We start from the raw sequence: 20421 nt of genomic DNA, 5'->3' as shown, positions 1-20421 counted from the left end.
AATCTAATTCACAAATTATTTATAATAATAATAATTAATAATAAAAATTTTAAATTAAATTAGAGGGTCGGCCAAGGGAGCCAACCCTTTTAGGTTCCATAAATTATGTCGGCCATATGTCTTGATAGCCATACAGCATTCACCTATCTAGGGCAAACGTGGCATATTTAGCCAACCGACCCTTTTTAAGTTTATAAATGTAACATTCACTTTTATTTATAACAAGAAGCCTCAACCCCTTCTCCTTGTTTTTCCGATGTGGGACTCCAACTGTATGTTCCATTATATCTTTTGGTTTCATTATACTTTGCAACGTATTTATTCAGATATTTGAATATATAGATTAACAATATCAGATCATTTCAATCTATACAAACTACAATTTAGACTCATAGCAAATGTCGAACATTTGAATTAACAATTAACTGTAAATTAAACTAAAATCATCTTATCAAACATTATTTTCTATAGTTATTTCTATAGTTATTTCTGAGTGTCTTCAATGGTTAAGAATTCATATAACACATCGCTTGAGCTTGAAGATAATAGGAATCTTTGTATTTTTTGCTACTTCCCACATGAATCCCATTGTGAATCCAATCCTCTCTGCTTATCCATGCGTCCCTACCCAAATCAAGTACTCCAAGAATCTGCAAAGCCATATGTAAGATGTGTCAACACAAGGTATATGACCACTACCTACTATCTATGTTAACACAGAATATGACCACTAACTATATTAACACAATAAATAAACACTAACTTCCATCCCAGAGGTCATGTAAAATCCCACCTTGAATATTTCCAACCAAGTACCAACTTGATGTACAGAAATTTATTATTATGTACATGAAAGTGATAATTTTATTTCTAAAAAAATAATGATAATTTACATATGTAAAACGATAAATAGTTATAAAATGAATACCGTTACCTTATGCTAAACTCACTCTCTGTTTCCCTATTACATTATAATGATAAAATGACTTCCAAAGCTAAATAATTAACAAAGTTCTGTCTACAATAATTTAAGGCTATATACAAATAGCAATGAACAAATATTTCAAAAGTAGAATTGGAAAACAATGACAAAAACAATTGAAAAATCAACCGAGAAGAAATTCATACCACCCCGCCTTTCCAAGACACAAACGTCGGATTTGTCCTTGATTGTAGAACCTTGAGAGTCATGTACAAATGTTACATAAGATCATATACAAAAATAATTATATAAAGAAAACGTAACATATATTAAATTTTACATAATAATTCAATAGTCTGACCTTGGTTGCATAGAGGTCAAACCATGGTAATTTAATAACCATTCTTTATAGTAGCCAAACCTTTATTGTTAATGACCACTTGGAAAAGATTTGGATACATCTATAATGTATAATTTAAAGTACAAACAATTAAAAAATAAGCATTAGATCGTATGATAGTAAACTAACCTCCACAGTATCAATTGCTTCATTTGGAGGGATGGCGTGTAATACTCTGAGACATAAGAATAGTGATTCATCCCATTAATATCATGACATAATTAAATAATCATTCATCGCACTAGGGTGTTGAAATTCAAATGAAAAATAGAATTAATGATGTTAAAGCAGGTCGAGGGAAAAACAAAATGATGGGCACTGCTAACAGTACAGTGCTGTAAGAGAAAAAGTATTAAAAGATACGGATAATGTAAAACAGGACGAGGAAAGAAGAAACAGTTCCAAAAGTAGGCAAATCTCATTAAAATTATGAATAAACTAAAAAATAATACAATCATTATAATAAAAGAGATTTTGTTTTCATGCAAAATATAATTACATCAAGAAGGAAAAGATGTACTTAATACATCTACAATATCACACCAATTGAGCCAATCCTCATTGGCTAGTTTTCCTTTTTCTCTAATATAAAACAATACATTGAATTATCATTCCAAACATCAGTATCAGCCAATTAGCTTATAGCCGGGTAGGTTAACATGGTAAGGTCAATGAAATTTGGAACAAACCTTTCTTCAACTGCTGCAACTAAACCACTTGTTAAAGCCACGCCGCCAGTCTATTCCAAATAAATATGTCAGCTCCTATCAATCAGTATGTAATATCAAGACAATTATACACCAAGCTCAACATGTAAAACTCACCAATTGTATGCTACAAAATAATTTTCTCTGGATGTCTATGCGACCTGTGACATGGTACTGACCAGTTAAACAAGCTTCAAATTTATGCATAAAAAATGAAAAAAAAAAGGGACAAAAAATTACCAGTTGAGAGAATGCAGTTAGTAATAGCCTCTGCGAGGCCCACTTTTTCTTCTTTTTTTGGCTTAGCTGAAAAAATGGGATAGCTTTCCCACATTGGTAATCCTCCATTAACATTGGGATAGAAGGTATCTGACATGTCAGACCTCCGGGAAAAATCAATATGCCATGTATCTTCAAGCATATCCTCATAGTCATGAAACCTGGTCAAGGAAACCAATAAGATTAATTGTTCACAAACATGCTAACAGCACCGAAATAATTTCTTGAATCCACTAACCAAGTGCGAGGAGGAGGAGGATACACATCAGGAACTAAAAGCTTTGGATAGAACAATCCCATAGGAGGGACCTAAGCAATAATCAACATCACTTCACAGTCATAGCATTGTTCAAATTAAAAGTGAGGGCAAAACAAAAATAAATGTTGGATACATACATTAAGAGCAGTAAGCCTTATCTTGTGAGACATAGGTGGGCCTTTGTCCTCATATGAATGAACTACTGCAACAGCATCATGTTCCTCTTCCTACAGACAGGACACCAGATAATTAAAGAAAGGGTCCAAGTTTGGAAGCAAGTGAAAACCAAAGAGGAGTAGCAAGTCTATAAACCTTCTCATTACCAACAATAATAAACACAACAAAAGTATTTTTAATAGCAAATTACTCTCAGAATTTCATGTACATCACGTGTCCTTTTCTATAAGAATGATGTTTAGGGCTGAAATGCAACCTGCGGTGCCACACATGACACATAAAGAGAGTCTCACTTGTTTTATTTAAAGAATTTTCATATTCAAGTTATTTAGAAACATGATAAACATATGATGAACATGGCCACAATTATGCTGCAACTAATTTTCAAATTAAAAGTCAAATTCGTACTCAATAAGGCTGGGCTCTAAAATACTCAGGCTGACGACTGCAAACTAAGCAAAATGAGAAGTAGTACAACTCACCTTGATTTCACAATATGTTTCTTTCAGTTGATTTAACATTAACAGATCTACAGGCTTTCTGAAAACATCTGTACGAATTTGTGGCCAAGTCTGGTGATGTCTTTGGGTCCAGAGAAGGCCCCTTGTTATATCCTGAAAGTATGAAGTTGTAATTTATATAATGACATGAAAAACTACCAAAAATATACAAAATTTGGAGAAAAAAAAATGTCACTACATAATTCAAAGAATTATAATATTAAAATCTTCATAAAAAGAAGCAAATTGAAAATGGCAACATATTTATTACATAACGGAGAATCAGTATACATTGCAAGCACGGCTTTCTTTAGCTGCGTTGGAAAGTTTTCTGTTATGGTTGTTACGCTGTTTTGTTTCTGTTAGTTAGGTCTTGAAAGTTGTGTCCTTCTCTTTACTCTATATAAAGAGAGCTCCTGTAATCTGTTATTAGTAATACAAAATTAGCCTCTATGTTTCTTGCTTCCTCCTCTTCTCTCTTTCTGTCTATACTCTAATATGGTATTAAGAGACTAAAGATCCTTAATGGCTAAAAATCTTCCTCTATTTCACCTTAATCTGCTGCCCTCATAAAAATTTCAGAGAAACTAGATGATTCCAACTTCTTGCTCTGGTTGCAACAGATGGAACCATGCATCAAATGACATCATTTTCAAAATACTGTAGATAAGTTATCTATTCCACCTCCGTTTCTTTCTTTGTGAAGCAGATCGTGCTGCTTGAAAAATCAATCTAGCGTATGGTGCCTAGGAACAATAGGAACAAAATCAAATGCTATTGACATGGTTAAGTCTATGTTATCACAATTCTTTCTATCAGATTTGGGATAAAGTGCATGAGTACTTTTATAAACAGATGAGACAGCTGGAGTGTGCCACCTTGCACTAAACTACATTCCATTACTCTTGAGAATAGTTCGGAATTTCTTCTACAGACTAAAGCATTGGTTGACTATCTTGCCTTTGTGGGTGACCATGTTTCTCTTCAACAACACATTGATGTGATTCTTGAAGGTTTATCTAAGACTATGAATCTATTATTGAAAGTAAGTTTGGACCTCTTTCTATTGAGGAAGTTGAAGCTCTTCTTGCATACGAGTCATGTCTTCAAAAGTGCAGCAAGAAGTTTGTTCTTGATTCCATTTCTCTTAATCTGACTCAAGCAACAATACCCAATTATGCTTCACAAAATGATCAAGAAACTTCTTGTGCAATGACACCAATGTTCAAATCCAAGATGGAAAAGCTCAAGTCACTACTAGTTTTTGTGGTGTCGTGGCTCCAGTTTTAGAAGGTTGTGGTTGTGGCAAAGTACGCACCCAACCCATTTATAAACGGGTATTAAAATATACACTATTTGCGGATAATAAATATTCACGGATATCAATTATCCGCCGCGGATTTTATCCACGGATACCCATGGACACAAATATTTTTGCCATCCCTACATGTGAAACATTGTTGCTAAATAAGCAAAGAAAAACTAGAGTCAGAAAAACAAAAATTAGTATATCAAGCATGCTGGTAAGTGAATATTTTCCAAGTTTTGGATTATTTTAAAACATCAGTAATGGGTAGAAGCATGGAACTACTTTTGTACCTCACCACCAAAAGGTAAAGTCTTTCCAGTTGAAGGTAGAGCACCTCCGTCCTATTCAACAAGAGAAGAATTTAAATGTGAGAATTAATGACTTGTTGTTTTTCATAACAATCTGAACTACCATCAAATGTGAAAAGAACTCAAATTGACAGTTAACATAATAATATACACAAGCCAATAAACAAGTTAAAGTTGGTATATGTGACCAATAACAAAATGATATTCAGAATAACTACTAGTGTCAAAGTCGCCCGAGAAGCTACTTTACCATATAAGTTGTTTTATTGAAATGATAAAGTAAATCCAGTAACCAGCAAAAAGTTTAAATCATTAAAACAAACATCACAATCAACAATATTTAGTTCTTATGTTTACCACGGCCAACATAAGATTTAAAGGCAACCTCACAGTGGAATTTTTTTTTTGTTATATCACTGACCAGAGTTACTAATCCAAGATAGCAGCATGGAGCATAATTTGATCCACAGACTATCCCCTCTACGTAGTGTTTGACCTAACATTTTCCAAGCTTCTCATTCCTTATTAACAAAATACCAAAAATAGAGTTTCTATATAAGCCATTTGGAAGAGCTTCTACTTTTCAGGAGAAGAAAAGCCCATATAAGTGAGGGAAAACATTAATATTGTGAGAGTTGTATTGGAGATCTCACATCATCTAGAGATATAGCCAAATGATAATATATATATATATATATATATATATATATATATATATATATATATATATATATAATATAAGTAGGTTGCAAACCACACTTTTTTGTGAGGTTGAATTAGGCATAAACTCACTTACTCAAATGGTTTGGTTATTGTCATATTAATTAACACATGAAAGCAACCTAGTGATTTGATTTTAACTTTAATGTCACCAAGAGTGTAATTTTAGAAAATAAGGACCTCTTTCAAAAATTGAAGAATAGCAGAAAAGTAATTGTTATTTACATTACCAATGATGATACACCAACTGAACTGAACACAATTTTCCAGATTAGCAAATTTACAAATTCAGGGTAGTTACTTCAAAATGAAGTAAACTTCAGGAGCCTACATACATTTTCTGTTGTAATTAATCTACTATCAAGTGATGCTGAATAAATATACAGTGATATGTTGATCTACATACAGTGCTTTTGTTAATCTAGTTCCAAACTTTCTGCTGTTAAGAGTAGTGGATCATAGAAATATCAATTAATTCATAAATACAACTTTCAGATTTGTGCTCGGAAAATGTTATACATCATTTAGTTATTCCATCTTCCAAGATATCCTAATAGAAAACTCCCAAATAAGTTAAAATAAGATATGTTTAATAATAAAATAAGTTTCATTTACCTCAATGCATATAAGTGATGTCACCTGAGCACCAATATTCACAACACATGCTGTTGATAATCCATTTCCAAAAACTGCTGCAATACCTTCCTGGTCAAGTCAAATAACACCTTATGAAATTTTTAGAAGCTAATTAAGAAATCCTGACAAAGGGTTCACTTCCAATTTGATCAGATGATGTATTGTTTGATCTCCACCAACCCCGTTCTATAAATGAATTTCATAATCCATCAAAATCATGATCCCTTATGTAGATTAAAGATATCGTGACCATTATAGCATAGAGATTTGTAAACCAAGAGAAAAAAGTTTGAGACTACGGAAATTTGAACAAAGTTGTCTGCAACAACTTCCAACAGTAAGACTTGGTTTTATTTTGAAAGTATGAACCAAATCTATGACCATGAAAACACCAAACTTAAGGGAAATAACTGAACTGCTTTGCTCAATACACATTTGTTCATTTCCCTCAATTTTCATAACCAACATACTTAGATCCAATCTTGAGGGATTGAACCCACTCCTCAAGAATGAGACTTGCTAATGATACCAGTATGTATCCATCTATAATAGTCAAGGGAGTTGGAAAAACCGCAGAAATAAGGTTATAATATTATCAAGAGCAGCAACAAAACAGCTATAACCACGATGATGAATGTGTATCATCTCATATATTAATAGTCATTTATACATGCAATCATCATAAGAAGGTATAACAGCAAGATAGAAGATCACACCTGGTGTACCACTGCAGAGCCAAAGCAGAGTTCTCGCAACACCAAAGATATAATTTCCTTTATTTCTGCTTGTGGCAAGGACAGAAACATAAAATGACTATATCAAGCGTGGGAAAATAAGAATTCTAAAAGCACATGCAAATAAATATAGGACAAGTATTTATCACAGTTTAAACGAACTGATTGCCAAATACCACGATTGTCAAATGTTTCTGGCATCACAAGAACAGCAGAATACATATTTCTTTCATTGCGAGGAATATGAAGTTTCTCTATCAAAATCCAGTCCCAAATAGTATGTAGATCATCCAGTACCTGCATAATAGGCAAGTGACAGTGATATAAAATAAGAGTTACGAATGGTGTCAAAGACACTCAAAATTCTCACTACTCAATCATCTAATCTTAAAGATATGGTTAAATTTTGATATCCTACACCCATTAATGTGGTTATAATTGGTCACATCTTTAGTCAATGCGGGATCTCAACATTAAACATAACCAATAATTTCCAAGTTATTGGCATTTTCCCGGTGGAAGTTTTGAATGATGATTTCATATTGTTCTAGCTTTGTGAATCTCCCTATTCATAATCTTCATGCTGCCAATCAATTGAATATTGAGAAGCCGCAAAACATAACTTAGAAGCCCAAAAATCCATAAATAACAGGAAAGAAATCATCAAATCAGTATATCAAATCTCCAAACTAAGAAAATAACCTCAAGTGAAATCAGGAGAATAAAAGTCGTATGGAAATGGATCAACCTCTGGTTAACAGCTTAATCATTTTGCAGATAGATAGTTCAGAAACATAGCACAGCTGAGAAGTGTGTGACAGACTCCTACGCCAGGGAAAAACACACTAATTTATAATGACAAATTTATCTCAAAAGCTTTAGGTATTAGGTGAAGACACAAATGGTTTTGTATTAAATCTATTCAGATTTCAGACTGAGCAGAGGCTTCTAATTGAGAATCCAGTGTTGATTCTTCCATACATCAATACAAAAAAAGTGAAGGTGCGAAATTCTGGATGAGTAGGATCACTGTACAATTAGAAGAATGTTCCTTTCAATGTACCTTCATCACAATAACTCAATACTTTCTCAAAAACCTTGCTAGCATGTAGTGTGGAGATTATGTAATCAAACCAAAGACAAAGATACATATGCACAAAATGCCAAATTGTCATTGAAAGGACACAGAAAATCCCCTCATACAGCATTAGGTTGTCAAGAGGCTTTACATGTTCTTTTTTTATTTTTCTTTCTATCATGACTAATCTGTTTAACTAGTAATACGTACAAGAAGTGTGCTATAAATTTGCAGGAACAAGCAGGTAAAGTATGCATATTTTAAAAGCACTATTATTGTCATGCTGTAATAGTATATTTATTGAAGATTGTTTATCACGTCTTCCTGAGTAGTCAAAGCATACAGTTTCAACATATTACTTAGAAACTTAAAGTAAAACTCTACTAGAAATTTGCAGGACTAGGCAGGCAGGGTATGCGTATTTTTACAAATAAAACTATTGATATGAATTCATTAAACAAAAATAAAGGTCACTGATATGTTTTGCTATTACATTATAATAATGAAACACCTAGCTCTATATTACAAAACAGAATTCTCAAACTATGTAATATATACACTTTTCTGCTCACTAATTAACCATGTGTGATCTAACTAAAATTCCTAACTTGCACTAATATTATTCTAGTTTGAAAGTAGTGAGTACCTGCTGCATGGAATAATGTTGTGAAATGTTTAAGTGTCCTCTGCGGATTGGTCGACATATACAATACGGCTCAGTTGGGGATATTCGTAATGCTTCATCACCACAAATGAACTCTTTGAATTTTCTTTCACTTGCATTAATGTCCTTTGAATCTGTACCTTCTTTTGGATCTGAAGACTCACCATTCTCACCTTTACTTGAAGTTTCTACAAGTGCCAATTTACATATAATTCATAACATAGTGCTAATTAATATTAAAATAACAAAACATTTAACATTGCAACTTGTTGCTTCTAATGAGGAACTCAGTTCCAATAAAACAAGCAGCTAAGCAAACCAGACAATGAAAGACTAATATGTTTTAATTTACTGTTACCAAAAAAAGGAAAAGAGTAAAAATTATCTTAAAGTGGTTTTTCATATAATAATTGAAATACTTTATAATAAAATAAGGTAATGCATCATCTCTAATATTACTTCTTCTTTTTTGTATAATACATGAAAGGTACTATCCAGCTCATATTAGATTCCAGGTAAAACAAACTTAAATGAATAAAATGCTAAGCTAATTGACACAATGAGAACATGCCAATTTCCTCTTACCTAATGATACAGATGAATCAATGGCCTCTTCAATGACATTAGTCCAAGTGAAGGGCAAGTTTTTCCTGATAATATGAGGATTGTGTCCATCAACACGTCCCATCTGCATATTATGTACATTGAAAGTCACAGTATGAATTAAGAAAAAAAAGTAGTTTACACTTAAAGTTTTATTGTTGTATAGTAATCCCAGAAAAAAAAAAACAACAACAACATCATAAATATTTGATAGAAGTTTCCAAATAGATTAGTTTTGCCTGAACAAGAGAATGGGAACGTGACTTACAGAAACCTTAGAATCCATCCTCGTTAACATGTTCGTAGAATCAATGAATAGCCAGCTAAAACAATCATCCCAATACTTATCTTTCTTGCTCTCTCACTGCATAACCTATTATTTTGCCTCTTTTGTCTTCTATAATCCAGTTTTACATGCTAGATTTTGTTCCATTGTTATTCAAATAAAACTTCTATTAGAAGAAAAGTACCACCGAAAGAAGAACTGTCAGGATGATACATGAGTGAAGCGACAAACTTCATGAGAATAAGGACATGCATTGAATATATATCTTCAAAACATATATGTATAAACAATAGAAGTGATATATAGTATATAAACTATAAAAGCTCAGTTAAGCATATAAATAGCATTGTTTACTTATATTAAGGACTAAAATAGCAGAAACCTCCATAGAAAAGTAAGAATGTTCAAAAGGGTGAATATAATTACAGTACTCTTTCCTTAATGAATAATATATTTGTCTGCCACCGTGTTTGTCTACTGAAGTTCATCACTTATCTTCAGCTCAAAATATTTATTAAATCAAGTACACAGATATCACACTACTTGAGAAGCAAAGATTTGAAAGGGAAACATTAATCCCGTGCTTAAACAGATCCTGAGAAAATCTGGACAGGTCCAAACATTATTACAACACAGACACAGCAAACAAGAAAAACAGATCTACAAACAAACAGGATCAGTTTAATCATTTGAATTGTAGCTGAATAAACACTCCACACACCTTGCGAGGGACAGAGTTACTGGGAGCTTCTTCATCCAGAAATGGTATCTTCAACAATGATGCAATCTTTTTTTAACAAAAGAAGGGTATAAATCCATATTAGCAAAACTGTAATAAAAAATAACAGAACCAAAGTGTGTAATAACTTACAGTATTATAAGCTTTTTCCCTTTCCTTGTGCTGTTCCGGCACCACATGACTATTGAGCATCTAAATGCAAAAGGTAAAAAAAAAAGCAACAATTAAATTAAAACATGTATCCATGCAAAAAAAGGAGGGGAACAGAATACAATAGAGTATAAAATAAAACAACCAAATTATCAGAAAAACCTGATCTATGACATTCCCCTCAGTCTGTTTGGTGTGGCGAGCAATGCAGTGAGGAATATTAAAGGGGGTGTCTTGAGAAGCCAAGCCAATTCTAATATTTGCAGAACCTGAGTAATATGGGGATGGTATCAAACAAGTTAGAATATGTTAACTTCTGGTGTTATTTTGGGAACAGGGCAACAAATGGGTAGTGAACGAAATTGAATATTTTGCATACCTGGGTTGATAACAACCAGATTAGAGCCTCGTTCTGAAATTATTTGAGAAGGAAGCGCGGATTTAAGGTAATCCTGTGACATTAAAACATCCCCAACATGATATATGAGAACAATTTGTTTGAAAATGCAACGGTTTCATAGAGAAATAGATTATACCATGGAAAAGAGAGTAAGTTGTAGTTGTAGTTGCAGTTAGACAGAGAGAGAATAGAGTTACAAAGGTTTTTCAAATTTGGTGGGTTTTTTCCCTTTCAGCCTTTGTTTTTCTTTTTCGGTTCTTCCTCAGTTCAAAACTGAGTAAACATCTGACAATGTCCCTGATAAAGGTTCAGATACTCAAATCTCATAAGTTAAAAAAATTTATATTTTTAAGTAGCCAAAGTATGTTTATTTAAAAATATAATAACTTTTAGGTTAAGTTCTAATTATTTTTGTAATTTTAGTTTACAGATTAAAAAAAATATCTCAGTTAAAGCTTCATTATATATATATATATATATATATATATATATATATATATATATATATATATATATATTCAATCAAACTATAGAAAAGTAATAAATTTATTTAAGATATTATAAAAGCTATTTAATTAATTAAGATATAAAATGTAAACATAGGAAAATTGATGATAAAACAAAAATTGGATTTTGTTAACGTTTGGAGATTAAGATTGCAAAAAATAAAGGATCAAAACCACATATTAAAAATGAAGGGAAACTAAAATTATAATTTATTCTTCAAATTATTTTTTACATCAATTTAGAAATGTAATGATAGTTTTTATTTTTTAAAAAAGAATTAACTAATTTTCTTCTTACTATTTATTCATTTGTTATCTTTTTGATTTTCAAATTCATGCAATATAGTCCCTACGTTTTTATCACTTTTTGATTTTAATTAATAAATAGAAAAATAACGTAATTGATATGAATTATTTATTATGGTATTATTGTTTTATAAATTAAAAAAAAAACTTTAACAATAAAAATAAATTTTAATACTAACTGTAATAAAATAAAGTTATTAAAGTATTTTAAAAGTTGAATGATATTACATAATGGTTAAACCGACTATGAGATTTCTATTTTAAAATATTTGTTTTTTAAAAAATAAATATTTTTGCTCGTATAAAGTTAAATAGCGATAATTTACAATTTTTTAATAAATATTTTACTCTTTAAATGATTAAAATATCATTAATCAGTGACTAGTTTTAAACAACAGTCTAAAATTGTGTCTAATTGTATTAATTAGAAAGAATCAAAATGGATCTATCTAAAAAAATATTTAATTAATAAAAAGGCAAACTTAAAAACAAAAACACCTCTGGTCTATTCTCACTTCAATTGTTGTTCATAAAGTGCGTATCACAACTTCGTCACAATACTATATTCTATAAACCTCTAGTTCCATCACTATATTGAAAGAAAAAAGTATAATTTTTCTAAGTTTTAGTTTATTCTTTTATAAATTTCTTTTCAAATTTTTAAAAATTTATGATTTACAACTTGGTTTTACTTTTAGAGCCATAAATGACTGTATTAATAAATTGATCAAAATCTTGATTTATACACATTTTTTATTTTTAAATTTATTTTTCTTTTCTTTTCCCTATATGTTTATGTGTTTTCTCTCCATTTATCTTGATCAATTGAGGAATATAAATTCTTACTGTCATATAAATAAGTCCAGGAGTTAATTTTATACGTTAAAATTTTAAGAATTTCTTTGATTGAGTTAGAAATGTTTATATGCTTCGTTATTTTTTTATTAAAAAACATGTTAAGTGTAACAACCTTAAAATTTCATTAATGTATGCATATAATTAATACATATAATTAATATGTGATAAGTCTAATTTATTTAAAGATATATATTTCAAGACGGTTGATTAAGATCATTGCAAACTAAAAATTATAAAGGTTTAAAACTTTTTTAAAAGACGGAGCTTTGTGTATGTATATTTAACCCCAAAAATCTAAAAGCATTCTTAATTAACCAGTGGGTCTTTAGTCATGTATAAACTTGTATTTCAGTTTATCTTTTGAATGACTGTAATGTGATAAGTACATCTTGTTTTTCTATATTTTAAGATTATCAGTAATGAAATGTTTTGTTTAATAGTTTTATACTATTGGAATATTATACAATTAATGATAATCAATTAAATTTTTGTTAGAGATTAATTAAAAAAATCTAAAAATGCTTTATGTCAATAACACGAGATAATCTAAAAAAGTTAGACTTTTTTTTTTCATTGAAATAATGACAAATTTATTCCTAATGAGTCAATTATGTTTTTGAATCCATAAGTGAGCATGTGATAGAAATTCGTCGCATTACCTATATTGTCATTACAAGATATCTATTTCTAAAAATTGTTCATAGATTTTCTTACCATAGATATCATGAATATTTCTTAAAGGAAATACAATTTTAAACAAATTATTTAAAAAATAAATAAATATAAATTAAAAACATCCTAAGTTAAACGTATGAATCTTTTATCCATATGCAAATATATTGCTTCAATTTTATTTTTACTGCAATTAGAATAAAACGAATTTTCTGTATTAAACCATTTATGAACTTGGGTTAAAGGGTATAGTAGTCTTTTCGGTCTTCAGTTCATGCTTTTGAATTGGTTGGAATGATGAAACCACTTAAGTTAAACTTTAAATAAAGTATTATTATAATATTATTATATTATCATTTTAATTTTAAAGTTTAATTAAAGTGAAATGTTCAAACAAAACGAAACCAAAGCAAGTGCGCCACACACTCATCGTTGGAGTGTTCCCAGTTAAGGTTGAAGCGAGTTGCAGTTTGAAATCCTTTGCTGGTTCATCTGCATCACTCAGATCCATCACACCGTTTCATAGGTAACGTCACACCCACTTATACTTTCCTTTCCGATTTCTCACCACATTCTTTTCCCAGAGCAACTTTTTAAAGAATGTTATGGAAATTGAATGAGAATGACCCAACTTAGAAATTCTACGGCTTCAATTTTCCGTACTAGTAATTGTTCATTCTTGTTTTCGCATGATTACATTTGGGTGCTGGGTTTCCAATTTCCATCGAAGATTACCGTTGGGTTCATCTTGTTTGAAAAACTAATGTGCTTTTGCAGAATGTGTCAATGTGATGTTAATTAACTGATTAATTAAATAATTAATGCATCTAGATCAGTTCAATGTGATGTAGATCCTGCAGGCCTCACTATGAATAAAGCATTTTCATCGAAGAAATCTTCCTCATTGCCCCCACCACCTACACCAAGCACAGTTGCATCATCCTGTGGGAAAAAGAAGCGAAGTCCTAGAAGCCCTTTGCAGGATCTCAACCGCATTTCCACCAGTAGCAACAGTAGTTATGCTTCTAGCAGTGTCTCCACTGAAGCCCCAAAGGGATGCCTCAGGTTTTTGTCATCCTCTTCCTTTAGAACCCCTGTCCACAGACCCAAGAATCTCACTAAAACTCCCAGCTCAGCCCCTCATGCAGCTGCTTTGAAACTTTCTAAATCGAAATCCTCCAAGGAAAACATTCCAAAGGGTGATGCTGGGTTGAAAACTAAGACACTTGCATTGGATAAGCCACGGAATCATAGGAAGAGGCCCCCTTGCCTCAACCAATGGCAGTCTGGGAAGAAATCAGGTTCTAGGACTGGTCAAAACCAAATGTCCAAGACTTGCTCCACTTTCAAAGACCGTGGCAAGTGTTTACCTAGGTTGCCATCTTCATCAGACCAGGTAAAGGAAAAAGAGAATATCTTGGTAGACAGAAATGATAATGCCGGTGAGCATGACCATGTCATATTGTGTCATGGTGATTTAAACTTGACTCCTTCGAGCAAAAACGCAACAGGGTCGTGTTTGAAAGATGTTAGAGTTTTTGAGGATTTGGAGGAGAATCCAAATGCAAGCATCAGTAGAACACCTCCAATTCACAACTCTGTTTCCCCAGAGATACAATGTGGGTCCTCTCTGGTTCCAAAAACAGTAACACCTGCTTGTTATGGCGCTGGCTATGTTGTTTCTGGTGTTATTGACAAGAGGAAATGTAGGCCCAGAGGGATTCTCACTGTAGAGAAGAAGTATTTAGGCAGTGGTAAAGTAGCTGATAGTAGTTTTGATGATGATGAGAAAAAAGTAATTGACAGTATTGACCATGCTAGTCCTTCCGTGTTACCTTTGCCAACTGAAGCTGTAGTGCATTGGCTTTCTTCTCCAAGTAAGAAGGGAAAGAACATTCTGAGTCAGAAGTTTGAAAATGGACTAAATAAAAGTCAGGGACTAGCATCATCCATAACTCTTGCTTCCAGTACTTCCCCATCATCCGGTTCCAAGACTTTTTGGGATGTAAGTGATAACAGTGATTTGTCTGGTGGTGCCAATGGTATCATGAGAAAAATCAGTTCTTCGATTTCTCCAAATGGGCTTGCTGAATTTCAAGTACCCTCTGATTACATGCTATCGCCTTCTTATTCATCCTTGTTGTTTTCTCCCAATCCCACACCTATTTGTAGGGCAGGTATCTCAGGAAAAGGAAAAAGCGATCGATACAATCTCATTGATGAGAATTCACCCTTTTCCCTGAATTCATTTGGCAGTGGAAATGTTATTCAAACTCCACAGTCAGATTCTAGTTCAGAATTACATGTTAGATCATCATTGGTGCATGCAGACAATCAAAAGGAGAATAATTCTATCAGAAACGCACTTCTATCAGAAAGCTTCCTTCTCAATAGTTCGATGCCCCCGGTGGATTCTGTTAATTCAAGTTTTCAATTTGATTGTTTAGATATGCCTTGTGAATCTATTGATCTCAGTAAACTTCCAAAATTTTTGGATGATCAGGACCCTTGGTTATCGAGTTCTACAACAGTGAATGCTTCACAGTCCCAAATGAGGATATCATGGAGGGAAGGGTCACTGAGCCAACCTTACGATCTAGATGAATGTGACTGCTGTAGATGCTTGTCAGATGAAGAGGAAAATGTCAATGACTCTGATATCAATAAATTTTCAGGTCCTCAAGTCATTATTGAAACAAAAGATGGTAAAAAATTGAGCAGTGATATTGCAATTACTGAAACTGAGGATAATGAACAGGAAATTGATGGCCTTGGCAAAGAAAAGTTTCGAGCTTTGATGTCATGTTCAGGTGCCGAGTCCCTAAGCATTGATGGTGGTGGTCTAATTGCTTCAGGGGATGATTTAGACTGGACTTTATGCCGCGAGAAGAAGTTATTTGAACTGTGAGTCGACCCTTCGTAGTTTGATCCATTTGTGAAAAAAAAAAATCTTGTTGTAATGTAACACCCCCTCGATCTAGATGGCTATTTAATCATCAAGTTCTTAACTTCCTCCAAGGCTGCGTCGAAATTCCGCTCGCTGATGATGTGCACTTGTCTTGTATATAACGGGGTGAAGGAAGAATTTCGACTTGGTTGGAAGCAAAATTTTCTCTACTTCCAATTTAGGAATAATTAACTGCTATTAGTGGTTAATCAGATCAATAGTGGCTACTTAGTAACATTCTTTGAACATATCATCTACTGGTTGAGAAATTGATGCTTCCTGAACAATACATTTTTTACGGACAATTTTATTTTTGTAATGTACCCTTCTCTTTTTCTTTGCTTTGTTTCCTTCTTGTTTGTAGTGAAATTTGTCTTTCGCTTTCCTGTTGGTTAACCAACATCGAGACCACTTATAAATATTTGTACTGTATCAGTTTTTATGGCTTTGGACAAGGTGTCTCTAGTTTATCAAATGGCTAAAGGAAATTATTTGTAGCTTCAAGTCGGCATTTAACACAGACTTCTACATTTTTTTGAGTTATTATAAAATTGAATAATATTGGTAGGGAATATATCAGTGGTCGATCTTCACTGTATGCACAAATTTATTGGATTGATAATAGTCAAAGAACTATACGTTGAATTAGTATTTTGTCTACTGGATCGAAGAATTTCGTGACAAGAAAAGTGAAATTTACTTGTTGGTACATAAATGATAAGTTTGTGTTTGGAAACTCGTTTGCACTATTTTATTATGAGGTTCTTGCATTTCAATGCAGCAAATACAGAGGGAAGAGACTTGACGGATTGACGTTTCTCTGGACTCGGTTAAGATCCAAAAACATATATATATATATATATATATATATATATATATATATATATATATATATATATATCATGTATTGGATATCTTTCAATTACATTTAATTATGTTAACATTAAACAAATTGTACCGGATTGAACATTGTGAGATAATTGGTCTGTGTAAATATTTGCCAGAGTATCCTGGCCATCAAACCTTGATTGACGAGAAAATCTATCCAAAGCTTTTGTTAATAGCTATTCTTACTGCCAATACAAAAGAATTCCATGAGAACGCATAAGCATGTCCATAATTCAATTATGTGCCCACATACAAAATAATCAATGCGAAAAGGGTTTAAGTATTATTCCATAACGCTGCAACCAAGAATTTAATAACCTTTTTACTGGCAACAGATACATACTTCTTTTTTCTAATCTCTAAACTGTCTTTGCTTTTGGGGTCTTCCTCCTGATTTGTTTCCTGCTAATCAAGTATTTCATCTCTATAAAAAAAAGCAATGCACCACAAAGTGCTGTGTTCTGCCATAAAAAAAGTGAACACATTTTAAGTTCTGACTCAGGTAAAATCATCAGATAGGAACGCATGAATAACAATAGTTTGCACATACCTGAATGAAATCACTCAGCAATAAACTGTATTCAGGGTTATTAGGTCTATAGTTGTAGAAATCACACAGAATTGGTGTAGAAAGTCCCAGATAAAAGAGCTACAAATAAAAGTAATCAGGGTTATGACGCTTTAGAACCAAAAACAAAGATCAAAACTGAAAAGTAAATTTAAGATTAACATGTATTCATTTCAAAGCCAAGAGAGTAAGCCCTCACCAGAAGATAAGATCCAAATGTACTGCCAAGCACAAATAGAATTCCTCCAACCCCCTTTAAAAATATGGTAGAGGCAATGACTGGCCGAACCTGCATTTAACATTTTATCCAGAAAGATTATACAAGTAAAAATTAAATTCCATTCTAAAAAGTTGATAGTGTGAGAAAAGATGGCCTTACATTAATGTCTGGTACCGCTACCCCCAGTTTGGAGGATAAATTTCTCCTCACAAGCGCAAGTTTGGGAATCAACTCCTTTGCAACTGGTCCACCAGTGTCATCAAATTCATTAAACCTGGCAATATGCATTCTATATAAGTAGGAATGTACTAAATGTTGCTTTAAAAGTATTACTAACAAACTAAAAATTACATTAACAACCAAACATTTGATAGTATAAAATGTTGTCAAACAAGGTACGAGGTATACATAGCTATGCCCTTTCATAAACATCAAAATGGTGATGCACCACGAAATAAGTTACAAAAAGTAATAGGACTTAAAACTGCTGAAAAGGTTGTGTCTGGTTACTGAAATGCATGCCAACCGACATGTCTGCAAGACATCGTATCAGAACAATAAAATTTAATAGAGCTGTAGTCTCTGCACAAATTGCATATGAATGATTTGGGTCCTCATATTTTTATGTAATAAATGCCATTGGAAAGCCACAGATTAGTTCTTACTTTATCAGTAGATACACAACAAGGCTTCTACTGAGGTCTTATATTCACTATCCATCCATCCTCCAATAAAGACAAAAATGTAAAATTACAGGCAGCATAGTTCATAAAAAAAATACTATTGCTGTAAGAGTTTGAGTTTTAAGCTTATTCAACCCTACAAAATCAGTTCTTGACATAAAGTTTGCACCTCACTTAAATGGTACATTTTGGCTACATCACTAGATCATTCGAAATCATCAACTATTGATGCCTAGAAGCTCCTTGTAAATGAGCCATTAAAACCTGAATTCAAGCCATGTTAAATGAGCCATTAAAACCATCGATTTGCAGACTGTACTTGACATCAAAGACAGTACTAATTGCAATTTGCAAACTTAAAAATCTCCAATGGTTTGAAGGAAGAAACTACAGGAAAATCAACATCAAACATACACGCAATGAACAACTCAAGGGTTCAGGATCGCTTTTGTTATTATTACTAATTGCTCTTTGTATTTTTATTCCAACATGCCTGCACACCCAAGAAAACTAAGCAATTAACTAATAGTTTACATTAATGTAAACCATGAAGTTCCAGAGACAACCATTCACACTAAAAGACGCGTCATTAAACTGGAACAACAGAGCATAGTTCCCAAAAGAATCATTGAGCAATACGAAGAAGCCCAATTATACAAAAAAATGTATCCATTAAACAACATCATGGGTTTATACAATAGCTATGTGAAAATACAAATCTGAATGAAAACCCAGATGGAAAAAATGAAAATTTAATGGACAAACATTAAATAATTTGAACATTACGAATGGATCTAGAAAGAGAGAGAGGACTCACATCTGCCATGCTGAGAGGATGAAAAGGGAGGCAAAGAGGACACGACCCAGAAAGGAGGAAAACCCCATTATTGTGACTGTGTTTTGAAGTAGCAGCAGCAGACGCAGAAGGGGAGAAAATAAAAGAAAAAGGGTCGCAGTGTTCTGCGGATTGTAATCAATTTGGATTTGGTCTCTATTTTGATTTGTAAAAGAATTTGAACCAAATTTAAGGTCCGAAACATTAGGAATATTTAGTGAGAGGAGGATAAATGTTATGCAAGAAAAACACAAATGTCATATACTGCTTAACACTTTTTTATTTTTGTCATTAACACATATGCTTATCTTACTGCTTTAATTGATTTGTCATTTTTCTTTTTTCCTTTGATTTCAACTAACTTAGTTTGCAATCGCTTTAAGATTTAAAGTGCGCGTGACTCCGTACTATATTGTTGATTTCCTATTAATTGATTTGATACCTCCACCTTTTTTTTAGGAAGAATTTGATAAATCTCAGGGGATGGGTTGAGAAAGAGTTAATAATAAGGGATAACTATTGAAATAAATCATTGTCTTTTTTCTTTACTCCAATCCAAGTTAAATCAAATTAATTAATGAAAAAGCTTGAGAGCTGCAAAAGTTTATTCTCTCTTCATTTGCAAAAGATCCTTAAGGTAGTAATCTCAAGTTTTATCCGATATTAGGTAATAATATTTTCCTTTTTCCCGATCTAATTTATCTTAAAAATGAAATCCCTACATGATTGTTTATCGAGAGAGGGGGAGGAAGTAGAGAATTTCAAATTGGAGTTTGATTGTTAAGTATTGTATGAACACACATAAGACGATTATGGATCTTGACAAAAAAATTTAAAGAAATCAAAATAATATATTTAAAATTTATATATTTAATTATTGTTACTGATATTACAAAAGAGTATAAATAATTTAGTATTTAGTATTGAAATTTCTTTGTATATTTTTTCTTGAAAAAAAAAATACAGTTTTGAAGTTATATTTGAGATATAATTCATTTTAAATAATTTTTTTCTAATTTCATTTTTTTTCACTCCTACTCAAAAAAATTAATATGAAACTCCACTTA

At 32.2% G+C, this 20421-nt stretch overlaps 3 protein-coding genes and 1 non-coding gene across 7 annotated transcripts; 1 reads left to right on the top strand and 3 right to left on the bottom strand.

The window, feature by feature from the left end:
- Positions 1–59: 59 nt before the first annotated feature.
- On the bottom strand, positions 60–187 carry LOC114192861 (U11 spliceosomal RNA). The gene has a single exon (XR_003606180.2). It is a non-coding gene; the product is annotated as a U11 spliceosomal RNA (small nuclear RNA).
- Positions 188–357: 170 nt separating this feature from the next.
- ARP9 (actin-related protein 9) lies at positions 358–11175 on the bottom strand. Its single transcript, XM_028078643.2, has 20 exons — positions 11008–11175; positions 10851–10923; positions 10634–10740; positions 10454–10513; positions 10304–10369; positions 9279–9381; positions 8676–8881; positions 7128–7248; positions 6934–6998; positions 6197–6286; positions 4844–4894; positions 3227–3358; positions 2705–2794; positions 2547–2617; positions 2270–2469; positions 2147–2190; positions 2012–2061; positions 1452–1497; positions 1129–1179; positions 358–650 (listed from the first exon to the last, which is right to left on the bottom strand). The coding sequence occupies exons 1-20, from the start codon at positions 11008–11010 to the stop codon at positions 507–509; spliced, it is 1773 nt and encodes a 590-aa protein (XP_027934444.1). The 5' UTR covers positions 11011–11175; the 3' UTR covers positions 358–506.
- A 2407-nt stretch (positions 11176–13582) lies between these two features.
- LOC114190092 (GPI-anchored adhesin-like protein) lies at positions 13583–16664 on the top strand. 4 transcript variants are annotated; one of them, XM_028078859.2, is made up of 3 exons: positions 13583–13739; positions 14050–15888; positions 15972–16107. In XM_028078859.2, exons 2-3 carry the CDS (start codon positions 14082–14084, stop codon positions 15977–15979), a joined length of 1815 nt encoding a protein of 604 aa, XP_027934660.2. In that variant the 5' UTR covers positions 13583–13739; positions 14050–14081; the 3' UTR covers positions 15980–16107. The 4 variants fall into 4 exon arrangements, with proteins under 4 accessions (XP_027934660.2, XP_027934657.2, XP_027934659.2 ...); XM_028078856.2 differs by having other exon boundaries at positions 14050–16664; XM_028078858.2 differs by having other exon boundaries at positions 13611–13739; positions 14065–16664.
- A 538-nt stretch (positions 16665–17202) lies between these two features.
- Positions 17203–19562, bottom strand: LOC114190556 (HR-like lesion-inducing protein-like protein). The gene is made up of 5 exons (XM_028079492.2): positions 19337–19562; positions 17996–18110; positions 17816–17905; positions 17599–17697; positions 17203–17509 (listed from the first exon to the last, which is right to left on the bottom strand). The coding sequence occupies exons 1-5, from the start codon at positions 19402–19404 to the stop codon at positions 17408–17410; spliced, it is 474 nt and encodes a 157-aa protein (XP_027935293.1). The 5' UTR covers positions 19405–19562; the 3' UTR covers positions 17203–17407.
- Between the last annotated feature and the right edge of the window lie 859 nt (positions 19563–20421).

This window comes from Vigna unguiculata, chromosome 7, assembly GCF_037176805.1.
Source record: "Vigna unguiculata cultivar grain cowpea cultivar isolate G323 ecotype 2 chromosome 7, ASM3717680v1, whole genome shotgun sequence".
Taxonomy (NCBI): domain Eukaryota; kingdom Viridiplantae; phylum Streptophyta; class Magnoliopsida; order Fabales; family Fabaceae; genus Vigna; species Vigna unguiculata.
Note: the sequence above shows the minus strand (reverse complement) of the source record. Positions and strands in the feature narration are given on the sequence as shown.